The sequence below is a fragment of the Elephantulus edwardii genome, unplaced genomic scaffold (assembly GCF_000299155.1).
Source record: "Elephantulus edwardii isolate Elephantulus edwardi_28Jun2011 unplaced genomic scaffold, EleEdw1.0 scaffold00001, whole genome shotgun sequence".
Classification (NCBI taxonomy): Eukaryota; Metazoa; Chordata; class Mammalia; order Macroscelidea; family Macroscelididae; genus Elephantulus; species Elephantulus edwardii.
This window is the reverse complement of record NW_006399751.1, coordinates 15,452,942-15,464,829: the sequence shown is the minus strand read 5'-3', so window position 1 is coordinate 15,464,829 and position 11,888 is coordinate 15,452,942. Positions and strand designations below refer to the sequence as shown.

The 11,888-nt window shown below is 37.8% G+C and overlaps 1 protein-coding gene and 1 pseudogene across 1 annotated transcript in view; one reads left to right on the top strand and one right to left on the bottom strand.

Moving 5' to 3' along the window:
• Window positions 1–6,909: 6,909 nt before the first annotated feature.
• Window positions 6,910–11,888, bottom strand: part of PGAP1 (post-GPI attachment to proteins 1) — a 108,974-nt gene continuing 103,995 nt past the window's right edge. Inside the window, exons 26-27 of the mRNA XM_006878741.1 lie at window positions 9,601–9,705; window positions 6,910–7,048 (exon numbers count right to left, since the gene is read on the bottom strand). Of these exons, the coding sequence (XP_006878803.1) occupies window positions 6,910–7,048; window positions 9,601–9,705 (244 nt within the window). The remainder of the gene's footprint in view (window positions 7,049–9,600; window positions 9,706–11,888) is intronic.
• Window positions 8,389–9,096, top strand: LOC102863405 (annotated as a pseudogene).

Here is an 11,888-nt window from a genome sequence, read left to right as displayed (position 1 = left end):
GGAAGAAGAACAAACTGGGGAGGAGGGTGGAGAGAATGGTGCGGCAATGAAGGAGTGAAAGCCCAGAATCCCTGTGAATGTTCATTGAAACTAATAAAATTTTATTAAAAAAAAATACAGGTGTCTCCTACTTAGGATACAATGGATCAACACATAGGACAACCTCCTTGAAAAGTGTAGTGTCCATGGAATTTTTAAGTCTTGGACATGATCTATTTACTAATAACAACAGGTCCCAATTGATAACTGAATAAACCATTATTAAATGAAGGCCAAACACTTTCATATTTGTGCTACCTCTTCATTTCCTAAATAGAGTTCTGGTAGTGTAGTAGATTCGGTTCTGGTAGTGTAGCAGACGAGTGTAGTAGATCAACTGGTAACTGAAAGATCTGTAGTTAGAATCTATTGGCCACTCCACAGGAGAAAGAGGAGTCATCGACTTCCATGCAATTTACTGCTTCTGAAACCATGCTGGAGGAAAAGCTATGGCTAGGTTCCAACAACATACTAGCAATGGCCCTGTACAAGAATCTTATCTCACAAAATGAATCTGTATGCAAGATGTACAGAATACTTCAAATGAGTAATTTTCAAACAATATTCCATAAATCAGACAACACAGAATATTTCTAAAACTTAAATACACACAAAGAAAAATTAAGGTACAAAGGTAAGTTTGTAAGATTTACATACTTAAGTCACAAATGAAAGACACTGAAAAGATTATTTTTGCTCTATCCTATTAAGAAAAGTTCATTGGCACAAGTATCCAGAGGTATTTTCCAGCTTCACTTAGCTTTAGTGTTGAAGTGTTTTGCTAACCCTATAAATACAGATTAATAGTTCCTAATGCTGACTTTTATGCAAAAAGCCAAAAAAATTCCAATGTGCCTTTTTTCCTTAGAAAGTCCAATACGAAACAGAACAAGTGCAACATGAAATACAAAATTTCCTAAGTTTTTAGTACAGTTACAACACTATATTTTGTCTCTACTAGTTGTTATTGTTGTTGTTGATTGCCTTCGAGTTGAGCATGCCTCATTGCAACCCTATGAACAAAAGGCCTGAAGCCCCTCAACAATTACGAATATTTATCAAAGTTCATAGAGTTTTCGAAGGCATGTTATTTAGAAAGTGGATGCCACTCCGGTTCCCATAATAGTATTATCATATAAATAATAAAACCCAAACACTTACAAATAAAATAATATTTCCTTTTTAAAACCAAGTACTTTAAGAAGTCTCTAAGATTTGGATTCAAACATATACTAATTAAAAACAAAAACAGCAACATTTAGTTTTTCATAAATATTCAAAGTTCCAAGGTAGAGAAATGAGTATGGATGACTCAGAACCATATAAATCAACTCCTATAGAAAGGCATCAAAAATTAACGGGTTATTTGACATATAAAAATATTTTTGGCAGCTTGACAATGGTGAACAGTTTTGAAAAGCAAGCTACTTGATTTAAAAATGACCAACTATCGACAATTTCATAAAGATGTAGGTTAGCATACAACCTAATGTGACATATTGATTCAAGTGTACTATTTACATTTATACCAATAATGGAATAATAGTGTATCTATTTTCACAATTTTCCTGAGTTTGGATATTTCTAAGTTTTATTCTGTTCTCAAAATTAATTAATTTACAGTTTCACTCTGTCACACATATGCTTTGTCAAAAATGTGATTTGATTTTTGGGTCTGATTAATAATTTTATTTCCTATAATTTCTACAAAAAGAAATGAATATGTAAAGCCTCAGAGATGTGTTTTCTTCAGTCAAAATTTAATATATAAGAATGCTTAAGGAATTTGTATATAGAATTTAAAATGTGCTTATTTTCTTAAAACCTCTGGGATAAAAATTTAGTTCTTAATCATTTTAGGCACTTGTTGTTGTTACATGCCATCAAGTTACCAGCAACACACAGCAACCCTATGTACAATAGCTCTGAACAATGCCCTATACCAAGCCAGTCTTACTGACACAGACAGACCTACTTCCATTATCCCAGTTACTGTTGCAGTCCATTTCATCCTGGGTCTTCCCCCCCAGAGCTGTCTCTCCATCCTTCAAAGCTTGATTTCCTTCTCCAAGGACTGGTCTCTCTTGGCCATGTGCCCAAAGTACTTAAGTCAAACTTCAAAATCCTTGTCTCTAAAGAGAAACTTGCCTCCACTCCAAGAAAGCCCTGTTTGCTTTGACGGTCCCTGGTATGCTCAATACTGTTCTCTAGCACTACATCTCAAAGGCATAGATTCTTCTGGCATCCTTCATTATTGTCCAGCTCTCTGATGCATAGCAAGTAACTGCAAAGACCATGGCCTGAATGAGGTGTACCTCACTTAGTCCCTACACTGACATTGCTGCTCCTCAGTACTCTGGAGAGGTCCCTGACAGATTATCCCAGTGTAAATATTTTATTTCCTTACTGTTGATGCCAAGAATGTTGATTGTGGAATCACACAAGCTGAAACTGTTAACTTCAATCTCTACTCCATCTACCATGGTGCTGTCAATCAGCCTAGTGGTGAGAATCTTTGTCTTCTTGATGTTGAGCTTCAATCATATTGAAGACTACATTCCTGGATCATCTGTAGCAAGCACTTCAGGTCCTCCTCAGTTCTGGCAAGTAAGGTTGTGTCATTTGTGTAACATAAGTTGTTGATGAGTCTTCCTCCAATTCTGATGCCACCTCACTCTAAAAATCTAGCTTCCCGAATGATCTGTTCTGCATATAGATTAAAAAGGTATGGTGACAAGATGCATCCCTGATAGACCCCTTTCCTGATTTTGAACCATGCAGTGTTTCCCTGCTCTGTTCTGAGGACTGCTTCTTGGTCTGAGTATAGGTTTCCATGAGCACAATCAACTGTTCTGGGGTTCCCATCCTTCTCAAGATTAGCCACAATTTGTTGTGATCCACACAGACAAACACCTTTACATAGTCAAACAGAGACAGGGATTCCTCTGGTACTCTGCTTTCAGCCACGATCCATCTGACAATGGAGGTAATGTTTGTAGAGCCACAGCCTCTTCTAAACCAAGTTTCTATTTCTAGTAGTTTTTTCTCAACATATTGTTCCAGTTGTTTTTGGAAAATCTTTGGAAGGATTTTGCTTGTGTGTGATATTACTGATACTGTTCTATAATTTCCACATTCTGTCTGGTCACCTTTTTATGGAATGGGAATAAATATGGATCTCTTCCACTTAGTTGGCCAGGTAGTTGTATTTATCTTATTTGGTATAATATATACTTTTTGTATCATGGGGAGTACCATGCTCTCCATATTGAATTTTCTCAATAAATACGATCTTATTTCTCATGATATGCAAGTCCACAAATAGCTACAAAACGAGAAAACACACTGATGATGAATAAAAGTGAGGATTAGAAATAACAAATGGCTTTCCTTTGTCAATTGATGGCATCATGTAGTTCTTTGCTTTGTTAATGTGATGTATTACATTCATTGTTTTTCTTATGCTGAACTATCCTTGCACATCTGTTATGAATTCCACTTGGTCATGAACTACTCTTTGGTCCAATTTTACTGGCCATGGGAAAGTCTGCTGTTAGGGACCTCTCCAAAGTACTGAAGAGCAATGGTGTCTCTCTGGAGACTAAGGTGCTTCTGATACAGGCCATGGTCTTTGCTATCACTTGTTATGCATCAGAGAGTTGGACAATGTTTAGGGAGGATAGAAGGAGAATTGAAGCCTTTGAGCTGTTGTGCTGGAGAAGAGTACTGAGGGTACCATGGACTGCTAGGAAAACAAACAGATTCATCCTGGAAAGGGTTAAACTGGGCAGCTCCTTGGAGGCAAGGATTCTGAGGTGCTGTCTAACATACTTTGGACATGTTGTAAGGAGGGACTGGTCCTTGGAGAGGGCCATCATGCTTGGCAGGGTGGAGGGACAGAGCAGGAGGGGAAGACCCTCTATGACGTGAACTGATTCAGTGACTGGGATAATCAGGATGGGTATATCAGAGACATGTGATTGGCACAGGACAGAGCAGAGTTTAGAGCTGTTGTACAAAGGGTCGCTATGAGCCGCAAGCAACTCGATGGTACATAACAACAACAAAATACATATTGCAGGCATGATAGAGAGAATGTAATTTAAAGTAACATGACTTTCCTTTTCTCAAGGAAAAGAATCACAGATTTTGCTAATCTTCAGAAAGATCCTACTTTTCATTTAACAGAGTTATTTTGGCTTAAAAATGCAACTACATTTTATGTAGACCTTGCTAGAAATGTAAGTATACATACATCTGCATATAATGGTTAAGACCTCAAATAATATTGTCTATAAAATGTTTAATTAGAGTGCCTTTGGTGGCCCTAAAGGAAAATATTCTTGTTGGCATAAGTAATTAAACTAACATGAAAATAATTAATGAAAATTAGTGTGTCTACACTGTTGCTTTAAAAAGCAAATATATTACCCACAAATGAAATTTAATCTTGTTTCATTTTAATCCCGACTTCTTGTTGTTATGTGCCTTCAAGCCGGAACCCCCTCTTAGCTGACCTTCAGCAGGTCTTCAGAGGCAGTACACACTGCATGGGAGGAGAATGCCCTTCTTTCTCTCGCAGCACTAGTGGATTCAAATTTCTAGCCTTTGGGTTGCCAGTGCAATTCCTTAGGAGCCCGTTGGAGCTTCCTTAATCACGATTAGTACTGAATCGCAGGCGACTCAATGACACATAACAAGAACTTCTTATATACACAACGATTATGGCTATAAAGTCCGTTTTCTAGAGTTCTTTTTGTACAGGTACCTAAACCTAAATTCCGAAGGATCTAACGGCAGTCTATCTCTAACTTGAGATATAACTACAATATCAGTGAGAAGACAAAATATCTTATGTATACAAATGTTCACAAGTAAAGATAACCAATCCTAGGCAGCTGTGCCCTTATTTAAATATGTATTTGATATGCAGTAGGACAAGCATGCCCGGTCTTTTCTTCTCTGTTACTGAACATGCAAACATCTTGTACTTTACTACCTTTTCTACTCCTCTCAAACAAACAAGAGCCTAGCACACTGTGTCTACTACAAAGTTATTATTTTTCTTTAATGGTCCCAGTAAGTGAAAATATAAAGGATAAAGAGTAGGTATGGAGCTGGCAAAGAATGAAGCTGGGAGTTTGGAAAAAAAAATTTAAAACTCTCAGAACTATAGCCAGACCAGCTTCAACCAACCTTCTTTCTTGATGCTAGCATAGCAAGGACCTGAGAAATAATTGAGAAGAAGGGTGACCTCCTACAGGCAGTAAAGTGGGGTAACCCTCTGTAGGCAGTAACAGCTGAGAAGTTTTCACAGAATCTACATGCAATGGCAGATAAAAAGAACCTGGTACTCTAGGACCTCTGTGTATTAACAAGGACCAAAGTCCGAAAAAGGTACAACTGTGGAATCACAAGCATTAAAGGTCTTACTCTAGAGTTTTCAGGGTTTTACAGTATACACATCTACAAAAAGGGCCAGCTGGGCCAGGTATATGCACCTCAGTTTTACTGATTGTATTCTAAGGCAAAGAGTATACTCCTTTACTGAGATCCACCCACTTTATTATATCTGCAATTAAAAGTAAATGTAAATCTGAAAGGAAATGCGTATGTTACTCTCTACTAGTCAAATAGTAATCTTTTAAGTAATCTGGGCAAATTAAGATTCCACTGGTAAACCTACTGCCAAAAATCTCCAATTTATTCAGTGCACTGATTATACTTAACTATTAATAGGGTAAAATTTGCATACTGTTATTCCATTAATGGTATAATTTCATAAACCAAATGTAGTTTCTAGTTTTTTCCATAGGAGATAAAATTTGTGCAAACCTTTTTTTAGTTCTTTTTAATAACTTCATTATTACTTGAGGCACTTTTGGCAACAAAAGGACAATAATCTACATGATATGAACAGAAAAAGTGAACTTCTTCAATGCCTGTAAATATATGAGAATTTTCTTCCTATTTAACATTAGACTACTTAATAGTCTACAAAAACTCACCAAATAATACAAACAATTAAGTGCTTGGTTTTGGCTTGAATTCATCCAATGTTACTTTAGAACAAAGACTTGGCAATCTATGTCCAAATCATAGCTATTGAACACGAGGAACAGTGTACTCTGAAATGCATGGCGCTGCCATGGAGCAGAGCGGATTCAATGGCACCTATTTTTTAGGTATTCACCAACAACGCAAAATAAGATTTGTATTTGAAAGTTAAGAAGAAAATGACATTAAGTTCTTTAAGTTTGAATTTCGTGTCCATCCATCCATCTCATGTTGAGTACCAAGAAAACGTGTTTGCTCACAACTGAAAGCTACATATTATTACATGTGAGAAGAAAAAGATCTACTTTGTTCACCGGAGCTGCCAAACCTGATCAAAGATTCTTCTGGACTATTTCACTTTTGAGAAATTAAATGTTTGTAAATATCACCAATATTTTAAGACCTATCTCTCAATATGCAAGCTGTAGTAAATACAAAGTAACACACTTTTAAGAGAAAAGTTTTACAAAACAAGAGGAGAATACTGGAGATGAGCTTACAAACAATGCTGCACATAGTCTCTAGAACCCTGGTTACCGTCAACCAAGAAGACGAGCTGCTAGTCATCAGTCCTTAAAGGCGCTGGCCACCGTATCTCTCAGTGATTACAGAGACACCATACCACAAAACCAAACCATGCTTTCAGTACTTTCCTTAAGCATTACAAAACTAATTTCCCGTTTTCAATATTGTGTAAAAATAGACTTGCTTTCTCCAAAGAATTAGGATGTCCAAGTTGATGGATCTGTACATTTCCTTCTTATTACTGGTCCTAAAGGCATAGATCATCTTTATCATTCTTCAAGTTCAATCTTACATGAAGTTGCATACTGCATGGAGCAAAAGAGGAACGGTGACAAAGCACGGAACCCTGTACAAGTGTGTTGACCCAAAAGCAATCACACCAATAGCAAGAGGAAGTGGAAATTGTGAAGCAGTCTTCAGCAATTTACTGTAAGAAGACAAGACACACATATTATTCTGTGATAATAGAATATGTCAATCTTTTATACAGCATTGAAAATGTTAAGTATTAGAAGTAATTTTAAAGGAAATACTTTCTATGTACTCATCTAGAATCTTGTAAAAGATTAACACAAGCCTTATTTTAGCTAGAAAAATGAGAAAAATAGCATGACCTTAAAAACAGAAAGTTGATAGCCTTTTAAAATTTAAAAACTACTAGCCGGTCTTTTACTCAGGATAAATTGCTATAGGTAGAACTGCTAACAAAAATAAACAACAACATGCATTCTGGTGGTCTAGTAGTAAGAATCTGCACTGCAATGCCAGAGGCACATGGTTTGAATCTGTTAACTGCTCCGTGGGAGAAGGGTGGGGAATCTCCTCCCGTGCAATTACTGCCTCTGAAAACCCGCTGGACAATCAGCTATGGGCAGATTTTGGTTTGATGGCACACAACAGCAACAACAAGAAGAAGACATACTACATTAATGTTTAAACCTACTTCTAAGGGAGCTTCTGGCCTAGTGGTGGCGAGTTGTGCTACAACTCAAAGGCAGGTGGTCTGCATCCGCCAGGGTCTGTGGGAGAAAGATGAGCAATCTCCTCCTGTTCAATTTACAGCTTCTCCCAAAACCCGCTGAAGAGCCAGCTATAAGTCAGTTCTAACAGCACATCAACAACTTACAACAACAAAACAAAAACCAGAAATACCCTCATTTCCAGTAATAGGAACATATAAACAAAACATTAGATATTTTTGAGAGAGATAAATGCTAACAGGAAACCCAATTATCCTTTTCACCCTCAGAAGAGAGCAATTTAGATGAGTTAAGAAACTTATTTATGGACATAAAGCTATTATTAAAGCCAAAATTAAACCCCAGGCTTGCCTGATACTGCTAATCTCTAAAAATAATAGCTCATATGGGTTTCAGAGCAATTACTCAGTCAACAAAAAAGTAAATTTTTACTATAAAGAATTTAAAACATGTATTAAATAAACAGAACTGGATAATGAACCCATATCTATACATTACACAGTCTCAGGAAATCATCATCCATAGCCAACCTTATTTTACCTCTACCTCTATTTACTTCATCTCCTCTGCACTTTTGGGAAGTAAAACCTATACATCCTATCATTTTAAAAATTATTTATCTAAAGAAAAGTACTATTAGTATCATATTCTTAACAGGTAAGCTCTACAATTAAGAAAAGATGGTACATAAAAAATACAATTCCGTGAGTTTCGCTTGGTGCGCGCGGAACCTGGAAAGAGCTGCCAATCTCAGCTCTTTTCCAAGTTTGCAGTTTCGCGGTCAAAGATGGACAAAGTCTGTGCCGTATTTGGAAGCTCCCGGGGCATTGGCAGGGCGGTGGCTCAGTTACTGGCCCAGAAAGGCTACCGACTGGCGATTATTGCCAGGAATATGGAAATGGCCAAAGCTGCCGCTGGGGATCTCAGCGGTGATCACATGGCATTTAGCTGTGATGTGGCCAAAGAAGATGATGTTCAAAATACGTTTGAAGAGATGGAGAAGCACTTAGGTTGAGTTAATTTCTTGGTAAATGCAGCTGGTATTAACAGGGATAGCCTTTTAGTAAGAACTAAAGCTGAAGATATGATATCGCAGCTTCATACTAATCTCTTGGGTTCCATGCTGACATGTAAAGCAGCTGTGAAGACTATGATTCAGCAACAGGTAGGGTCTATTGTTAATGTAGGAAGTGTTGTTGGTCTTAAAGGCAATTCTGGCCAGTCTGTGTACAGTGTGAGTAAAGGAGGATTAGTTGGATTCTCTTGTGCTCTTGCAAAAGAGGTAGCAAGAAAAAAAATGAAAGTGAATGTAGTTGCACCAGGATTTATTCACACAGATATGACAAAAGATTTGAAAGAAGAAAATATAAAGAAAAATATTCCTCTTGGGAGGTTTGGAGAACCGACTGATGTTGCACATGCTGTGGTGTTTCTTTTAGAATCACCCTATATTACAGGGCACGTTTTAGTAGTGGATGGGGGTTACAACTCATAATATAATTTCCAGGTTATTCAATACAGCAACAATAATAATGATAGTTAGAAAAAAAGGGCACATTTTTGTATGGTATCTATGGGGGTGACATTTCCTTATCAATCCTATTAATACTACATCTATTAATTTTTCTTTTTATATAAATATCTGAAAAGAACAATGGCCAATACTATTTCCTAAAGGATATGTATCTTTTATAATTTTAAAGCAGTTTTAATATTTGAACATGCCACAAATAATGTAAACAGTTACCTAGTATGTCTTGAAAATAGAAAAAATGATTGTCTAATATTTCAGAGTTATTACACTAGATTTTCTAGACATTGTCTTTACATACTATTGCTAAATTAAATGTATTTCAACAAAAAGAAATTACAATTCTGTAACGGTTTCATCTTTAAGAGAGGTTAAGATAATGCCAGTTAAAATAAAAATTGTGAGCAGAACTAAAATTTAATAAAGACCCAGAACAAATGTAAAGTAATAAAGACTAAATCACTGTACCTTGATTTTACTGAAGCAGTGTAAGTATTTCCAAGAACTGCAATAGTTGGAATAAGGATGAATGCTAAAGGTTTACATGGATCAGGGTTAAGTTTAAAATAATACCTATATCGGAAAGAAAAAAAGAAAACCGTAATTAACAAGAAAGACTTAGTAATTGTACAACTATTTTGTTGTTGTTATTATGTGCCGTGAAGTCACTTGCGACTCACAGCAACCAAATGTACAACAGCCCTAAACTCTGCTCTGTCCTGTGCCAATTGCACTATCTCCGATACACCCATCGCGATTACCCCAGTCACTGATTCAATCAGCCTCATAGAGGGTCTTCCCCTCCTGCGCTGTCCCTCCACTCTCCCAAGCATGATGTCCCTCTCCAAGGACCAGTCCCTCCTTACAACATGTCCAAAGTATGTCAGACGAAGCCCCAGAATCCTTGCCTCCAAGGAGTAGCTTGGTTTTACCCTCTCCAGGATGAATCTGTTTGTTTTCCTAGCAGTCCATGGTACCCTCAGTCCTCTTCTCCAGCATCACAGCTCAAAGGTATCAATTCTCCTTCTATCCTCCCTAGACATTGTCCAACTCTCTGATGCATAACAAGTGATAGCAAAGACCATGGCCTGTATCAGATGCACCTTAGTCTCCAGAGGCACCATTGCTCTTCAGTACTTTGGAGAGGTCCCTAACAGCCGACTTTCCCATTGCAATAGCCTTTTCATTTCCTGGCTACTGGTGCCAAGAGTGTTGACTGTGGAGCCGAGCAAACTAAAACTGTTAACAATTTCAATCTCTTCACTATCCATCCTGATGCTGCCAATTGGTCCAGTGGTGAGAATCTTTGTCTTCTTGACATTGAGCCTCAATCCATATTGAAGGCTGCGGTCCTTGACCTTCTGCAGCAAGCGCTTCAGGTCCTCCTTAGTTTCAGCAAGCAGGGTTGTGCCATCTGCATAACGCAAATTGTTGACAGACCTTCCACTAATCCTGATGCCACGCTTCTCCTCATAGAGCCCAACCTCTCGGATAATCTGTTCTGCATACAGGTTGAAAAGATATGGAGATAGGACACATCCCTGGTGTATGCCCTTCCCAATTTTGAAGCATGCAGTGTTTCCTTGCTCTGTTCTGATGACTGCCTCTTGGTCCAAGTATAGGTTTCTCATTAGCACGATCAAGTGTTTTGGGATTCCCATTCTTCTCAGAGTCCGCCAGTTTGTTATGATCCACACAGTCAAACACCTTTGCACAGTCAATGAAATATATTACAGTGAAATGTGCAAGGAGTTGGAGTCAGAAAATCAAAAGGGTCGAACTCGCTCAGCATTTCTTAAGCTCAAAGAACTGAAGAACAAATTCAAACCTCAAGTTGCTATAATCAAGGATGCTTTAGAAAGAATATGAAATGATCCAGGAAGTATTAAAAAAAGATGGAAGGAATATACTGAGTCACTGTATAGATAGGAATTGGCAGACACAGAAGAATTTCATGAAATAACATATTAGCAAGAACCTATGGTGATGAAGGAAGAAATTCAGGCTGCTTTGAAGGACATGGCAAAAAATAAGGTCCCAGGAATAGATGGTATACCAATTGACATATTTCAGCTAACAGATGCTGCCCTAGATGTGCTCACCAAGTTGTACCAAGAAATCTGGAGAACAACCACTTGGCCAACTGACTGGAAGAGATCTATATTTGTTCCCATCCCAAAGAAGGATGACCCAACAGTGTGTGGAAACTACAGAACAATATCATTGATTTCACATGCAAGCAAAATTCCACTGAAGATTATCCAAAACCGACTGGAACAGTACATCAGCAGAGAACTGCCAGAAGTCCAGACTGGGTTTAGAAGGGGTCCTGGTACTAGGGATATTGTAGCTAATGTAGATGGATCTTAGCTGAAAGCAGAGAATACCCGAGGAATGTATATCTGTGTTTCATTGACTATGCAAAGGCGTTTGAATGTATGTACAATTATAAGAACCAATCAAAATTCACTTAAAAATTACAGTAGCAACACAGATATTAAAACAACAAGAACAAAACCATCATCTTCCTGCTGCTGAGTTGGATCCAACTCACAGGGACCCTCCAGCTGGTTTTCAAGGCAATGGAAGGAGACTATCAGCCTGTCCATTTGCTGTGGAGAAACTGGGGTTGGAGGTGTGAAGTCTTTAGTTAACAAGGCAACTCATGAGAGACTATTCCCCTACAGCTCCCTAACATGGCATAAATGAGTGCTAAACCAGGCAAAAGCTCTGGTAAGTTTTACTTTGTACCATCT